The following is a 17,683-nucleotide window of genomic DNA, read 5'->3' as shown; positions in this document are numbered from 1 at the left end:
CCACCGTAACACAAAATCCAGAATCTTACTGTTTGTAAGTTTTGGGCTGTAAGAGTAACTTTGGTGACATCACTGTGATGTCACCTGGTTATTTTTCCAGAATTAAACTTCTTAGTTTTTGCCTGCAGCTGAACAGTGCTGTTACGACACCTTGATAACAAAGAAAAGACCCATTTCCACTTAAAGGTGGAGGCTCATTACTCTGAATTACTTCTTCCTTTTTAAAACAGTTAAATAATTAAGCTGGGCTGTGTGTTCGGCAGCTGCAGCTCTGCAGTTTAAAGAAATGACCTTGAAGCAGAAAAACAAACAGAGACACCCAGCAGGTTTTAAAGCTCTGGGTTTATCCGTTTTCTCTTATATAAATCTGAGATAACTGCAGTGTCCTTCAGTGTTCAGGTAAAATGTAACTAAGCCCCACATGTTGTTTAAATCTGTACCGTCTACTTAATTAACCTTCATTTTGTCATTTACAACAGTGCTATTGGATTTTGCATTTTAAGCTCTGCCATGCTTCCCATAGATCAGGTATAACCAAACTCATTTTACACTGTGAGACAACCGAGTAAAATTAAATATGTAAAATAAAAGTTCTGCTAGTTCATTGTCCAGCCTGTTCTTGTAACTGGTTCTTATATAGAGTTTTTCCCCACTGCGAGCACCCAGAGTGCTTTACACAACTTGCCTCATTCACCCAGTCAGACAAACACTTTCTATGCTTTTTCATGGTAAGAGCCATTTTTAATTACAGAATATGAAGTTTTCATTAATTCACAAAAAGTCTTTTAATTTCCAAACAAAAATGAAAAACAAAAATTATTACATTTATGTGATCGACAGTAGGAAAAGCAACTTTGTCTAACTCTGTTATTAGGTGTTGTGTCAGTGGTGAAGTAAGCATCTATCTCAATAGGAAAAACTACAAAACTATGGCCATATTTGAGCTTTTGCCAGGGTAACTGTGGGCCCAGGACTTATGTTTGACACCCCGGCATAGACTGCACCAAGGTAAACTGGACAGATAAACATGACTCTGCTTTTTGTTCTGCCCTCATTGACATTTCGATGTAGTTGATCATTGTTATGTTTTATCATTTGATTCCTTACTGAGGGAACAAAACCATCGCTTCCTGTAATGATGATCTCATCAGGAAATAGTTACATTGATTCCACTGAGGAAAACCCACAACTGTAATGAATTTCAAACGCGATACTGCAGCAACAAACGTTTTCCTTATCTGCTCGTTTTTTTTCCCTCTTTTTTTTGGGGGGGGGGGGGGGGGGCACAGTGGATCATCTTCCTCAGTCTCATCCTATCCCAGCATCCTCCTCTGTAACGTCAACATGCATGTCCTCCTTCACTACGTCTGGAAGCATTTATCTGGTATATTCACTCTCCCTCGGCTGCACGTGTGCAAACCATTTCTGACCTCTCGGACTCCGAGCTTCCCTCCGAGGACTCATTTCTAATTCTGTTCATTCCCAATGAACATCTTAACTTCTCAGAGCCGCTCTCAGCTTAAAAACCTTTCCTTTTACTCTCACTGCTCTGAGTCCATCACAAAACACCCCTGACACTCGTTTTCACCCATGTCGCCCTGCCTGCTCTATCCTCTTCTCTCTGCTCCGTCTGTTGTTTTGGACGTTTGACTCCAGGTATTTAAAGTCCTCCCCCCTGCTCCTTGCAGCTTCAATGTTACACCGGCTTCCTCTCATTCGTGCCAGATGTGTTCGTTACACTGGCAAACTGTACAAGTACTCAGACTAGTTATTTTCAATGGAAAATTTATATGGTTTGGTGATATGGATGTAAATATGATATTCATGTCCTCAACTCTTGAACCCAGTGAAAAAGTAAAGACCTTTAATAATCTACAGTCAGCCAATTTTAAAAGGGCAATTAAAATGTGTGTGAATGGGCGGTGATTTTCCAGCACACTAAGCAGCAGTAACCTCACTTCAAGAGCTACGTTGGAGTCCTCTTCCTCCTCTCCCTCTCGATGTACTTGCTCCTTCAACTACTCCAGTGAGTTCTCATCGTTGAATACAATAGACGACACATTTGTGAAGAGTCTTGAGATTTGACAAAGACTGAACTGTTTTCACTGGAGCTAATAAAAACTAAACGGGTACCTCAACACTATACCCCGCTGTGATAAAAATACTGGGTACGAGCAGATTAGGTTTCAAAAACGCAAAGTTACCAACTTGCAATTAGAAGGGAAAAGTAAACTATGAGAGTAATGGAGGCAGTGTGCAAGGTTTGCAGTGGCAGTGGGAAAAACCTGAGCTCCCACGGAGGCGCCACCAGATTCCCACTACAAGTATCACACATGATTCTCTTTAGACAAAGCTAAAGACAACAAAAGCCACTCCATGAAAGTGGAGAGTTACTTTTCTGGGAGTGTGAAAAAACAAGACCGTGGTGAGTAAAGCAAATAAAGGTTAAATATAACTAAATGCTGCTTGGCTAGCCTCATCTGCGGAGGAGACATTTGAATAACAACTTCAGCCAGTACCACAATATTTCTCTCTTTTGCTTTAACATTTTATATTTGTTAATTTAGCTAGCAGAGCAGTCTAGTGTGTCCAACTCTGACCGAGACATGACTGAGCAGAGTGATCAATTTGTCTTTACACTGTTTAAAACACACTGGTGTTTGAATATTTCTTAGATAATAACACGGGTAGAAGGGCCGCTCAGGGCCCCACCAGACTCACCAGTGGTGGAATAACGGGAATCTAGACAGACTCATTATTTATGCTAACAATTAAAAAATGCCAGTGGTGAGCAGATAACTTCATAAACCAGTTTTGCATTAGGGGAAAACAAAGAAGGTTTAGGGATGTATTGTTGGGGGAGGGGGGGGGGAAGCCTCGAAGAGCTTAGATTTGGAGACTAATTTTTTTCTTTTCATACAAAGGGTAAGATCCACCATTCAGTGACTTTTAGAAAAACTAAAAGCAAGAAATGTTTCAGAGTTGGCCAGTATATAACCATGAAATGCTATTGATTGCTTTACACTCAATACAATTCTAGAGACCAAAAAGGATGAGTGACTAGTTTTCTATAGATAGTGAACATCGTTTATTTTCCATCAGTGCCACTCTTCCACAAGTGGTTAACCCACAGGTCAGACTACAAGATGGTGACCTAAGGGTTATAAACCATGTAACAATCACGTAACTGACTATGTTCCCAATCACACCATTTACAACTCTGTTGGATCTGTTGGTAATTAAAGTTTGAGCTAATGCAGGAACTAAAACACAAAAAAGCAAGAAACAACACAAGACATTCCTCTACCTTTAACTGAAAATGCTTTATGGTGGTAAACTCTTGGCCAGCCAGACTGCTTCTCTGTGGCCTGTAGACTGACTTCAACCATGGAAACCCTGAGGTTTCCAGATGTGCCTCCTTCACCTTATCTTAGATTAATGTCCTAGTAGTGATGCAGTGCCAATGCAACAAGTGCAACAACTTGTCAGTGTTTTAATCTCAAACCTCCAACAAAAACATGAAAACAGCCTCTTTGCACCTCTGCATTTATACAGTTTGAAGAAACTACAGGTCACTGTGCTCGGCTGCAGCTCTGTGAAATACCATGACATCCTGGAGGCTTTTTGCTGTGAAGCTGCAGGGCACAAGATTAGACTAAAAATCAGTGCACCCGGCCACACAAACATGGAAAGCTGCGCTCTGCAAGAGCTAAATCTATACTTCATGTTTTTTGTATGGATTAAACAAAAACAAAAAGACTTCGGTCAGCTTAACAGGTTGAAGTAGCTAGATATTTCTAGCCTTTGCTGTCACCTGCTTTCAGTTTATAGTGCACAGACATGACTGTCACTGTTTCGTCTTGAGAGCAGCCAATCAAAAGACTTAAACAGGATGGAGCATGGGCACTTTCACATGAGTAGACAGTAGATTAACATCTCTTCAGTTCAAGTGCACAACTGTAAGACAAGAGATTCAGACATTATACCAGTTTTCACAGATGTATTCAAATCACAAGAATGTAATGACTCACCTAAACCTCAGGTACTTTTTGCTTCCAATTGAACTGACAAGGCTGTTATCAAAGTGTTGTTAGGTAGGATGAACAGAGGTGAGGATGAAAATGGTTCCAGATTGTTTGGGTTTGTATCCTGGTTGTCACTGGAGATGAAATCAGAAGGGCTGGTGGCTGGATATGAAAAAAGAAGTCTTGGAAGCAAAGGGATGAACTGTGAACTCTGATAGTTTTTGACAATTGCAGATTTAAAACCTTGAGCCTGAACTTGTTAAACATAAGCAAGTTTGTTATGACCATCACTTCCAGCCACATCAAAAAGTTTTGGGTAGTCGCGTTTCCTGTTGAGTTTGTTTCTGGCAGAGTCCTGTCTTTGGACTCTCATTTGGCTTGAAGACATCGTTGACCTGTCCTGAAAATATGGCCAACTGTCATAAGATTGCATTTTGGCATGAACCGGCTCATAATTCTGACGTGCAGCTGCAGAGTTAAAGGCAGGCCGTTCTGATCCAAAGTGGGTTGAAGTTGACCGCGACTTAAAGTAAAATGGCTCATAAGCCTGTTGTGCTTGTGAGTGTCCAATAGCAGCATAGTTTAAGGCAGGCCAGTCTGAGGTTAACCGATCTGAGCTTGATTGTGGTTTAATATGAAATGGCTCATAAGTTTGCTGCTGTGGTGCTGCGAAGTTCAGGAAAGGCTTTGCAGATGCAGCCATGGTTGAACTAGATTGTGGTTTAATTGGATATGGCTCATAAGTTTGCTGTTGTGTTGTTCCAAAGTAAGGTCGCTCTGATACAGCTGGGGTTGAACTTTGTGGTTTAATGTGAAATGGCTCATAGGTCTCTTGCTGTGGTGCTGCAAAACTTAGGAAAGGCCTTGCTGATGCAATGAGGTTTGAATTCGATTGTGGTTTAATGGGATGTTGCTCACGAGTCTGTGTTGTTCCAAAGTTCACAAGAGGCCGTTCTGTTCCAATATGCTTTGAACTTTGTGGTTCAACACCAACTGGCTCATGAATGTTTTGCTGGGGTGATGCAAAACGTAAAGGCCTCACTGGTTCCACCAGGGTTGAACTGGACTGTAGTTTGATGGGATATGGCTTATAAAGCTTCTCCTGTGCATCTGCACCAGCAGAGTTTAAGAAGGGTTGCCTTAATCCAATTATGGCAGACTTCGATTGTGGTTTAACTAGATATGGCCCATAACTCTGGTGTTGTGTTATTCCAAAGTTCACAAAAGGCCGTTCTGCTCCAACCTGATTTGAACTTGGTGGTTTAGCACGAACTGGCTCATGAATGTGATGCTGTGGTGATGTAAAACGTAAAGGCCTCGCTGGTTCAATCAGGGTCAAGCTTGACTGTAGTTTGATGGGATATGGCTCATAAGGTTTCTCCTGTGCTTCTGTACCAGCAGAGTTTAAGAAGGGCTGCCTTAATCCAATCATGGCAGAGTTTGATTGTGGTTTAATAGGATATGGCTTATAACCGTCGTGTTGCGTTGTTCCAAGGTTTAGGAAAGGCTGTTCTAATTCAGTCATGGTTGAACTTTGAGGTTTAACACGAACTGGCTTATAAGTCTGCTGCTGTGTTGTTCCAAAGCTTAAGAGAGGCCTTGTTGACTCAGCCAGAGATGAACTTGGCTTAATATGAACTGGCTCACGAGTCTCTTGCTGGGGTGTTGCAAAACTTACGAAAGGTCTTCCTGATCCAAATAAAGTTGAACTTGATTGTGGTTTCATGGGAAATGGCTGCTCCTGTGTTTCCGTCTGGCCCATACTAGCAGAGTTTAAGGAGGGTTGCCTTGATTCAGTCGTGGCTGAAATGGGTTTTTCTGGGTTTAAAACATCAGGAGTCTCTGGTTTGTGTTGACTTGCCAAGTGGACAAAATGGCTATTGGTTGGGGTGTTGAGAGACTGAGAGACAGATGAAGAGGAAACAGATGAGCCGACCTGAAAACCTGGTTTGGCGACAGCAGGCGCATCATTTCCACCATCATGTTTTTTATTAGAAGAATTCTTTCCATCATTTCTTATCAGGAAATCAAGAAAGGGAATCTTCAGATTGAATTCATAGCTTTTGGGTTTGGGTGACAGATATTTCTTCTGTGGTGGAGGCTGGGGTAGAACAGTCTCCTTTGGCCATTTGGTGGCAACATTAGATCGTGGCTGCAAGGGGTTTGCAGGCTTGAGGTTTGAGGCTTTTTGGTACACTATGGGATGGTTTTGTTTACAGATATGGAAAGGGGCCATCATTAAACGTCCCTGCTTTTCCAATGTTTTGTCCTGGGCACTGATGTAGTAGAAAGGATGACAGTTCTCATAGTTGTAGGCTTCTTCCTCTCCTTCACTTTGCCACACTCCCGGTTGCACAAAACGTCTGGCTATGAAAGAAAACAGGTGAAGGTTAAGTTACAAATTACATTGTAAAATTTGGACATTTAGACTATATTTTCCAAACCAACACCTCTAGAACCTCAACAGCATATTTCTGCAGGAATCTATCATGAGAGCATAATTCATTTGATCTATTTAGCTTCATAATTGGTGATTAGCAGCACAGAAACAGTTTGCTAATGCACAGAGCTACATTACCGTTTTTTCAAATGAGGTTTCTCTGGGAGGAACAAGAACAAAGCAGAGATGTGCCATAAAGAATAAACAGGCCTGACAGTTGGCTTAAACAAGGTTCTTGTTTAGTTCCCTGTGCGACATTTTAAACAGCGTAACATGAAGCACAGGACAACTCATATTTAATAGTGTGGAGCATTTAGACCCTGTAACTCCATAACATTAAAATACTGCAGATATACGCTACACAGTCCTGTTTCAATGTACATGGTCTTGAAACAGGACTGTGAATAAAGCTTACTTTTAATTAAATTTTTTTTTTACTTACACTGGTATTTAACTGACAATATTTAATCATTTATTAGATTCAGATTGTAAAAATTACATTTCAGGACTGAAGAAGAGTGCCACCTCGAGTCCCCTTTATAGATTCTCCATTTGCTGTATAGCAAAACAATATTGCAATAAAGGAAAGAGCAAAACAGTTACATGTGGATTTTTGTATTAGTTCCCTCTTTTTCCTGTCAGTCACTGACTTAATTACCAACATATTGCTTTATTCTGCCACACAGAAATGCGGTTACATCAGGAAAGTTGTTAATTTAAATTACTCAACCTCCAACTTTCTGTCTGAATCCATGAAGGCGGAGGAGGAATGGCAGCCATCCTCCACGCCATGGACCCAGACAGTTTTAATTTGTAAGGCTAACTTAACCTGTTCCTAATCAGAAAACTACATCAAGATACAAACAAAAGCAAATGCACAGTTTGCTTAAAGCACCACCCTGACTTGTCGGTGCTGTGTATCAGATCGTAGGCCTAGTGTTTGGTCTTACTTTAATTAGGGGAGCTGGTAAATTGTTGCTAATGGCTCAATTCTTAACAGGGTTAGACTTGCAGGACGTTATAGTAACACAGGTATTTTAACAAGAAGAGTTTTAGCCCCATTTCCAAACAGCAGGAGGTGAGTCAGGCTTACCTCTTGGAAAAGCTGAGGAGTAGTTCACCTCACTCAACAAACAGACCAGCAATAATCTGTTAAACAGTTACAAATACACAGTCAAGGTAGACTCAAGTAAATAAAATGGACCTAATAAAACCCATTTGGTTTCATATTTAATGTGTTACCTTGTAATTAGGAAGCCAGCAGCCATGACTGCTGCAGTCGCTGTGTCCTCACAGCTGCGAGCGCTGAGCTGGACTGTGCAGCACAGCTGCCCTGTCAGCCGTGGATCCAGAAAGCCCAACTTCCAGCTCCTCCAACCAAACACCCACGAGACTCAAAGTCGAGCATCCAAGCCACGCGGCTGTCTGTGTGTGTCTTTTCTATCTTCCTAATGAAAAGTTGGGCTGAAGCAAACTCTGCCTCACACAGGTGCAAACACTTGATGTGATTGGCCTGGCTGAGACGTTAGAATGATTGAATCTATGCCCCAGAGAGGATGTGGACAATAAGAACACGTTTGATTTCAACTTCTACAGTACAGTGCTGTATTGTTTTCCTTTTACAGTTTTATGCGCTTATACACATTTTGACATGAAATAAAAGACTAATAATAAAAGTCTTGCATTGAGCTCAAGCACCAACATAAAATAAATTTGCCACATTAAAGGCAAATTTATCAGAGGTATGAAATATATGTTTTTTATGTTAAGAAAGCAAACAAAAAAAGACTTGAGATACTTTAAGATTAAATAGCTGAATTGTTCTTGGGGTGAGGCAACACTACATGACTGAATGTGCTGTTTAGCCTTCAACCACAAACTGAAGCTAATTTACCTGCCTGGTCAACGACACACTACAAGAACCTGAAAGTATCACCACAACCAGATTTGGCTGTGGAAATTCATGAACAGCTGAAGGAGGATGAGTCGGTCTGTCATCTGTGGCCAAGCCAGGAAATAAACATGTAAAGGCTCCAACATACACACAGTGAACTTGGGTGCTTTTATTTTGACGTTACTGAGAAAATCATGAGAGAAATAAATGAACACTGAACAGAAAATGGTAAAGGGACAGAACACATTTACAGTGTGCGTTAATCAGCTTGACATGTTTGAATACAGCTCTAAAAGCTTTCAAGCTATGTTCAAAAGGTTGATGAAAGATGAATAAAATTTTAATATCCGATTCAAACTCTAGAGTAGACTGTTTTTCCTCTTTTTTGTACAGAGGAGGGAGAGTGGATACACTGACAAAGGATGTCAAAAATAGAGCTGCCAGGCAATAAAGAGGAAGACCTTAAAGAAGATTCATGGATGTAATGAAGGAGGACAAGCAGAGGGTGGAGTGAAAGAGAAGGATGCTGGGATAGGAGGAGGCGGCAGACGATCCACTCTGGCTAAAGAATAAGATGCACTGGGATTTAACCCAGTGAGCTCAAGTTCACACAGACTCACCAAAATGTGATAACAGAAAATGTTTTATTTATTTATTTTTTAAAAAAGCAACTTCACCCGATCTGATGATTTTCTTTGTGTGGTTGGTGTGAAAAACCAACAAACCCCCACCATGGACACAGCTGCAGGAATGTAAAACTGACCTACAAATCAGTCAAGCATAAAGCAGGCATCTAACACATGAGCCAGTGTTTATCTACACAACAGACAACTTTAAAAATAAAAGAAACTCCAACGACAGCCATAAAACTTTATTTTTCACCAATAATGGAACTCCCAAAGAGCTGTTTGCTGAAAATGTGGCATCTCTCATGGCATCTAGTGGCGGTACATCTAGCTATGAAAAAAAATCATATTTGTCCATATCCAAGGGATGACTTGAAGTAAGGCTAGGGCCACATGTACACGGGTATTTTTGAAAACGCAGATTTTTCTGTGCATTTGCACCTTTCGTCCACACGTAAAACTGAAAACAGATTTTTAAAAACTCCTGCCAGGGTGGAGAATCTCAAATACTCAGTTTTTGCGTTTACGTGTGGATGAGGAAAACTGATATTTAGCCACGGAACGTCACAGGTGTGCGCTTTGTTCGACGCGACGCTGTGCGCCATGTTATTGTTTACATGAGATGAATTTCTACAATGGCGGATAGAGACAAAATACTGTTGCTGTTAATCTGACTATCTGCAGTTCTTACACAGTTACTGTCCGTCCGTTTAGAAAGACAGAGACATCAGAGGGAACTTCGGACGTGGCCTCTACAGTCAACACAGCTGCTTCCACAATCCTAACGTGGTTTTGAATAAATTTACTTTATATTGTTCATTCCTAGTTGCAAGTCTACACCAACCAAAATACTTTTAACATTTGAAATGCTGAAGGCATTTGAAAAGTAACAAATTTGTCTGCCTTTCCAAGAAAACAAAACTTTTTGGAAGTACTTTAGTCTTTCCGTCCCAGGCTTCTGATTTGCCAACATTTCATTTTTAGCGTTTACATGTGGACAGAAATATATATATATTTTTTTTAAACGAAAACCTCCATTTTTACCCGTACACAAGTGTGGGGCTGCTCAAGCTCTTGCCAGTTCTAGGCCAATCAGCATTTTGTCCATTGCCTCTAACAGGGCTGAAACTGGTACCTGAGCAGACTACCACTTACAGTTTTGCGCTACATCCAGTCACTTTAATTTTCAAATCTGATTTGGAGGAAAACACAAGGTTCTTGAATGATATGCTAGTAGTGGTGTGGCAGGCGTTAAAAGCTTGAGAGCCTGCAGCATTAGGTTTTAGATCAGGCACACTCAAACTTATCAGCCTCAATTTTAGGGGCTCATCTAGAGGCAACATGTTGGTGAATACTATAATCTGAGAATTACATATTTTGCTTAAAGGGATTTAACCAAGGCCAGCCAATCTGGACTGGGTGCAGCAGAACGTCTTCTTTCAGCAACTGCCAAACCTCAGTGCTCCACTGCATTTGATAAAGGCTCAGGAGGGGACAGGTCTCATTTAACCCTTAGAAGAATCATCTTACCTAAATCTTTGTCATTATTCACCAGGGAGAAAACGTTAAACATTCAAGTCATCCTCTGCAGCCAAGAACTGTCCTGGAGAACAAGTTTAAGATGTGAGAAACTATTCAATAGTCTGCCAAAACTGACAGTTCGGGTGGCTAATCTCGTGTCTTGGCAGGCAGCGATCCCAGCTTGAGACTCCTCAGAGCAGGAATTCGACTGAAGTGTCATTCGATGGCCGAATGGAGTTTCTACATAAATTGGAGTGCTTGTAAACTTGTACAAGAGCAGGTTGTGAAAGACGGGACACTTGATTTGGTGTCAAGCCTGCAATAATTGTGAAATACTGGGCTCAGTTACATCTCTAGATGCAGTTCAAAATGTACATCACCCAAATATTTAATGAGCTGCAGAGTCAGTGGCTTTTAACATTCGGGCATAGACTTGTTGCTTGCAAACACATGAATGTCATTAGCTCTAAAGATCAACCTCAACCCAAGTGTTCAGCTATTCTTTCAACCTGACAGAAGACGAGAGAAACTGCAGGAGAGCTTTCACACTTTATTTTAGATAAATACAGGAGATCCTTGTTGCACTGTAGAGCTGTGAAGGAGGAAGAAATTATGAGGAACAGGTTTTAACCATCAAGAAATGCCATGTTGTAATAGCCAAAAACCAGTGACCCACCTGAGCCCTGCGAGTTTGGCTCGTCTCTTCCATCCATGTCAGTCTGAAGCTGACCGATGGAAATTTGGCCAAGGGTCAGAAGATGGATGCGTTACATGACCCCAGTGAGGTCCATGGTAATACCACCAGTAGTCGTTCCACGTAGGATTCATGTGGGAGTTGTAGTAGCCACTGTAAGGGTCGACATATCTCTGAGGATGGCGCGGCCTTGATGGGCGTTCCAGTCCATCTGGCTCCGGAAATGCAGAGACCCGACCAGGGCGGCCTTCATCACGATGATGCTGCTCGTTGGGATGCGGCCTTGTATGAGCCGGCACATAAACTTGCGGTCTTTGGTGACCCAAATCATCTTCCTCAGGCCTGTGTCGATGTCCGCCGTGATATTCCTGGCGGCGTGGAGAACCTCGTGAAAAGGGAACGGATAAGCTGAACTGGTAGCCCAGCTTGGAAGCGTCATGGCCATGGCGTCTGCCGGGATTATTAAAACTGTTGTCAATAATAAAGCCGCTTGGTCCGTACCGAGGAGGATTAGCACCATCACGAGACTGAGCAAAAGGAATCCTCAGGCTCAAGTCAAAGCTCCTGGGCTTGGCCACAAGGTGGTTTCTGTGTGCTCGAGGCTGGAGCGGATACGTTTCCATGGGTCTGTGGGCGGGAATATTGGAGCGTGGCTGATACGATCTCGGGGATTGGACTTGGACCTGATCGCGCACATTAGGGTTGATCTTTGGATCTGTCGGCCGCAGAGCCCTCATGTACTGGAAAGGACGAGGACTTCCATACACATTGTGTTCCCCTCTTCCACCCTGCCACGCTCTAGGCTGCACAGGACTTGTGGCTGAGAGAGAACATGGGTAAGAATACAGATTATACCAAGCTTAAAAAAAAAAAAACAAAAAACACACACACAGTTTTTCAGTATACTGATGCACATTTATCTTAACAGGAGGAAAGTGACTTAAATTTGACAGAGGTCTTCTCTGAGTGGACCAAAATTTGTTTCCTAATCTGTAAGGCGGCAAGAAACGCAGATGATTGCAGCTAAAGAAACCTTTTTGCACAGACCCTGCCTCCCCTTTTTTAAATTCTTTATCTTCTTCACATCTATTTAGTACACAGGGGATCTGCCAGGCCTGGGAGCCGCTGCCAGTACCCTTTGCGGTCCCCAAACCGCAGCTCAACTGGCCAAGCCATTCACCTTTACCTACTAAAACACTGTCAACCCTAAAATGACGACGTGGGCCAAGCAAGTGAAATTTGCTTCTAGAATCAGTCATTTCAGTTTCTTCCCGAAAGCATTTACATAAACAGATATTTCCCTGTGTTTAAAACTTTACAAAGGGTTAGTTTTCAGTGCCATGAAGAGGATTTAGCTGTTTGTTACCATCTTTTCATTCAGTTGCAGTTTGGACTAGTGCGAGGCTCTCCACTTTTTGGTTTGGACCAGTCCTCAATTTACCATTTTCAGGTGGGCCAACATGCAGCCGTTTGTCTGCTGACAGGTATGAAACTGATGGAGCATAACCCCAGTGCTAGCCTCCCTACACTGGCTTCCTTACAGGATCCAAGTTGTGTTTTTACATCATGAAAACGACCAAACCCCTTCTTTTAGATGTGTTCTTGATCCAACACAGCTGATTCAAATGGTTCAATTACCTCCTCAACATGCCTTGAAGTTCTCCAGAGGCCTGGTAATGAACTAATCACTTGATTCAGATGTGTTGACACAGGGTGAGATCTAAAACCTGCAGGACACTGGCCCTCGAGGCCTGGAGTTGGACACCCCTGCCTCTAAATACTGGATCTGCACAAACACTGGAACATCTTACGTTTCTAAAAGACACAGCTTTAATGGCCTCACTTCCAGCACATGTTGACCCAAACAATTTTTACAGCTTTGGTCACTGTTGCTGCAGATGTTTGTGTTATTGCATTTTTGTATTTATTTTATTATTCTAAAAAATTATTTTATTATTGTTGTGCATTTTACACTTTAGTCTGTAAAGCACTTTGTTGGAAATGTGCTGCATACAAAACACCAAGAACCTTAACACGAGTCACCTTCAACTGGCGTTTTAGATGTTGTCAAGCCAGTTTAGATGAAGAAAACCTGGCTTTTTGGTTTGGTCTGGAATACTTTGTCCCACCACTGGATCTAATCAGCATTTCCAGTTTAACGTTGCTCTAGCATCAGAAACATTCAATTCTTTAGAGTCTTCTGGTGACATTTCTCAGTGTCTGATACATTTTATCCACTTCAATTCTCTGCTTCCAAAGCAAACCAAATTTAACCTGCTGATTTGGACATGACAGAACATTAGCCCATTGGCTGCGTTGTCCTTACAAAGGTAGACTGCAGACCCATTTAGTGGCACACAGTGGCATTAACAGTCAGCTTTCAAAGACTTGTAATGTATTAATTATGTGCGCTAGAATATTAGCTGTTTCCAAGGTTGTTTTGTCTCCTGTTTAGTACCCACTGAAGGCCTTCATACTTTCCCCAATAATCTTGAATCTAAAGAATGATTAAGTGTTTTCTAAAGAGATGCTCCAGGTTCTGCGTGCAGGCATGACTTTGCTGGACTCTTCAGGTAAGGCAGTAAGTTGTTATAGTTTTTTTTAAACTGTGGAGCAGGTTGTTTCAGCACAGGCTGAAAATGTTATTTGCTACAGGCTTTGGACAAAATTCATAACAACAAGATGCAAGTAAGGCTCACCTCCTGGAAAAGCTGAGGAGTAGTCCACATCACTCAAAACATAAAGCAGTAAAAACCTGTCAAACAGCACAAATACAGTAAAGATAAAACCAGACAAAGGTCCACATTTGAGTACAGGAAGTGTAGATCATGAAAGCACATTTAAACGTGGTACCTTGCAATGAGGAACCGAGCAGCCATGACTGCTGCAGCTGCACTCGCTGTGTCCTCACAAACCCTCCAACCAGACTGTGCATGCAGTGGTGCCCTGTCAGCTACTCCAGCCAAACACCAGTGTGCTTCTGAGTCAAGTGTTCAGGACATGCTGCTGTCTTTATAGGTCCTTCCTACTGCAGGTGTTTCCAATTAGCCTGTTTTAATGAGAAGTTGAACTGAGGTACCCAACAGGTCAACTTCCCTCCCCCATAAACGTATGAGGGAGAGAGAAGAAATTAGTGGCTATATTTAGCAACCTGAGGAATTTGTTTAGGACAGCAACACAGAATTACAAAATCTTTCATTTGAATATCTTCCCGTTACAGGATTGAAGGAGACAACGTAGTTATTTTTTCCTGCTATTTTCCCACCCACGCTCCAGTAGGTGGCAGTAATGTGGCTTTAAGTTGGTTTACCAGCTGCCATTAGGCTTCAAAGAAGAAGAGCCTTCACGCTATGGACTTTATTATTTCTTAGCCCAGTACAGTACCTTTATTTATCCAGGTAAAAACATCTAATTAAGATTAAAAATCCAATTTCAAACAGAGACGTGGCATCGTGGCAGAAAGAGTATTTATATTATATTTCTTTGTATTTATAGCATTTTCAAAAATGTTACCCCACGAGTTCAGATGGTACGAATCATTGACACTGAATCTCCCACATGGTTTTGTTTGGTCAGCATTACAAACGCCGAGCGTTCCCTCTGCACCGGGTCACAGGGTCGACCTCCTGATGCTCTCGTCCACTCAGTGCTGCTTGATGTTGTGACATAAACATAAAAAAATCACAAAGAAAGAACAATACAGTATCCTCAACTGCACCAAAGAGTAAAACAGTGAAATGTGGATTATTAAACATTAGGTCTCTCTCCTCCAAGTCCCTGTTAGTACATGAGTTAATAATTGATCAACAAATCGATTTACTCTGCCTGACAGAAACCTGGTTGCAGCGGGATGATTATGTTAGTTTAAATGAATCAACACCCCCGAGTCATTCTAACTACCAGAAACCTCGAAGCACAGGCTGAGGGGGAGGTGTGGCAGCAATTTTCCACACCAGCTTATTAATCAACCAAAGACCCAGACAGACTTTTAATTCATTTGAAAGCCTGATGCTTAGCCTCGTCCACCCCAGCTGTAAAACTCAGAAACCAGTCTGACTTGTTATCATCTATCGTCCACCTGGGCCTTACACAGAGTTTTCTGTGTAGTTTCTGTGTAGCCTAAAGCAGATAACTTGTAAGTTGGAGAGGAAATGGCGCAGCACAAATTTAGAAGATCATCATTTAGCCTGGAGAAACTATTTGTTGCTTTATGAGAAAGCCCTCTGTAAAGCCAGAACATCTTACTATTCATCACTGATTGAAGAAAATAAGAACAACCCCAGGTTTCTCTTCAGCACTGTAGCCAGGCTGACAAAAAGTCAGAGCTCTTTTGAGCAGTGTTGGTCAAGTTTCTTGAAAAAGTAATCAGTAACTAATTACTGATTACTTCCCCCCAAAAGTAATCCCGTTACTTTACGGATTACTTATTTTCAAAAGTAATTAATTACTTAGTTACTTAGTTACTTTTTAAAAACACGAATTACAACCTGAATGGGTGATAAAGCGAGAGAATTTTCAGCCCAATTCTACTTTTTCTGCATAATCCATCATACAAAATGTAAACAAATGGAAAAGTCTGTTTTTAAAACTTGTTTTATCAATTTTAATCTTTTAACTTTATGCATCAAGCAAAAATGAAATTATATGCTACATTCTCTGACTGGAAGAAATTTGTTTAACATTTAAACCTATTTTCTGCACATTCCAGCACATAAAATAAAATATTTTTTTGTGTTTACACACAAATAGATGCAAGTGAAACACAGCAGAAAATAAATAAAATCAAAGACTAGCGGTCCTGTTGCTCTAGGAGTGGGGCAGGCAGAGGTTTGCCCTGGTGCAGGTGTGCCGCAGCGGTCAGTTGAAGAATCCGCGAGTTTCTCTGTGAATTTCCCATTACGTCGTTGCGCACTTGGTGCTTGCTCGTAAGTTTAGGGTTTTTTTCGCTGTAGAAAGAAGTTTTCTTCCCACGCTGAACGAACGCTAATGTTTTTGTCACTTTTTATGGAACCAAACTCAAAGTAAGGTCAGTACTTCCACGCTTTAAATGCACACAGCTGTTGTCACGAACGTCACATTCGCTTACGTCACTGTCATGAGACATTCTCGCAAAAAATCACAGTTTTAGTAATGCAGCATTCCTATGGGAAAGTAACTGTAATCTAATTACCGTTTTTGCAATAGTAATCCCTTACTTTACTCGTTAGTTGAAAAAAGTAATCGGATTACAGTAATGTGTTTGTTGAGCCAACTATCCCTTTAACGTTAACAAGTAATGACTTCATTAACATCTTCACAAATAAAATTTTAACAATTAGAGAAAAAATTACCCATAATCATCCCACAGATGCAACATTTAGAGTCTTTTTCTCCAATTGATATTTCTGAGTTAGCTAATTATAGGCCAATCTACAACCTTCCTTTCATATCAAAAATCCTTGAAAGAGTAGTTGTCAAGCAGCTAACTGATCATCTGCAGAGGTTTATTTGAAGAGTTTCCGTCAGGTTTCAGAGCTCATCACAGCACAGAAACAGCTTTAGTGAAGGTTACAAATGATCTTCTTATGGCCTCTGACAGTGGACTCATCTCTGTGCTTGTCCTGCTAGACCTCAGTGCAGCGTTCGATACTGTCGACCATAATATCCTATTAGAGCGATTAGAACATGCTGTAGGTATTACAGGTACTGCACTGCAGTGGTTTGTATCATATCTATCTAATAGACTCCAGTTTGTGCATGTAAATGGAGAGTCCTCTTCACACACTGAGGTTAATTATGGAGTTCCACAGGGTTCAGTGCTAGGACCAATTCTGTTTACACTATACATGCTTCCCTTAGGCAGCATCATTAGAAGACATAGCATACATTTACACTGCTATGCAGATGACACCCAGCTCTATCTGTCCATGAAGCCAGATAACACACACCAATGAGTTAAACTGCAGGAATGTCTTAAAGACAAAGACCTGGATGGCTGCTAATTTTTTGCTTCTTAATTCAGATCAAACTGAGGTTATTGTACTCTGCCCTGAAAATCTTAGAAATATGGTATCTAACCAGATTCTTACTCTGGATGGCATTACCTTGGCCTCCAGTAACACTGAGGAACCTTGGTGTCATTTTAGAAATATCCTGTCTCAGAGTGACGCTGAAAAACTAGTTCATGCATTTATTATTTCTACACTGGACGACTGTAATTCATTATTATTATGAAGTCCTAAAAACTCCCTGAAAAGCCTTCAGCTGATCCAAAATGCTGCAGCAAGAGTCCTGACAGGGACTAGAAAGAGAGCAGATTTCTCTTTTGTTGGCTTCCCTTCATTGGCTTAAATAATCAGGCCCCATCTTATCTTAATGACCTTGTAATACCATATCACCCTATTAGAGCGCTTCGCTCTCGCTCTGCAGGCCTACTTGTTGTTCCTAGAGTATTTAAAAGTAGAATGGGAGGCAGAGCCTTCAGTTTTCAGGCCCCTCTTCTGT

General features: G+C 41.3%; 2 protein-coding genes across 2 annotated transcripts in view; one reads left to right on the top strand and one right to left on the bottom strand.

The window, feature by feature from the left end:
* LOC146706796 (uncharacterized) overlaps positions 1–17,683 on the top strand; it is a 378,960-nt gene that overhangs the window by 165,547 nt on the left and 195,730 nt on the right. The gene's annotated exons all lie outside the window — the stretch shown is intronic.
* Positions 11,038–14,278, bottom strand: LOC146706802 (uncharacterized). The gene is made up of 4 exons (XM_085465291.1): positions 14,054–14,278; positions 13,900–13,955; positions 11,183–12,020; positions 11,038–11,098 (listed from the first exon to the last, which is right to left on the bottom strand). The coding sequence occupies exons 1-3, from the start codon at positions 14,077–14,079 to the stop codon at positions 11,221–11,223; spliced, it is 882 nt and encodes a 293-aa protein (XP_085321417.1). The 5' UTR covers positions 14,080–14,278; the 3' UTR covers positions 11,038–11,098; positions 11,183–11,220.

The sequence above is a fragment of the Copadichromis virginalis genome, linkage group LG7 (assembly GCF_057382275.1).
Source record: "Copadichromis virginalis isolate Kocher_CV1m ecotype Utaka linkage group LG7, C_Virginalis_male_GT1.1, whole genome shotgun sequence".
Lineage (NCBI taxonomy): Eukaryota > Metazoa > Chordata > Actinopteri > Cichliformes > Cichlidae > Copadichromis > Copadichromis virginalis.
Note: the sequence above shows the minus strand (reverse complement) of the source record. Positions and strands in the feature narration are given on the sequence as shown.

What these genes read in the sequence shown, in the direction of transcription:
- LOC146706802 (XM_085465291.1), bottom strand. Translation starts at nt 14,079, where the DNA reads ATGGCTGCTCGGTTCCTCATTGCAAG. An exon ending in GCTCGGTTCCTCATTGCAAG is followed by an intron (nt 13,956 to 14,053) that starts GTACCACGTTTA and finishes GCTGTTTGACAG; the next exon opens with GTTTTTACTGCTTTATGTTT. An exon ending in CTCCTCAGCTTTTCCAGGAG is followed by an intron (nt 12,021 to 13,899) that starts GTGAGCCTTACT and finishes GTTCTCTCTCAG; the next exon opens with CCACAAGTCCTGTGCAGCCT.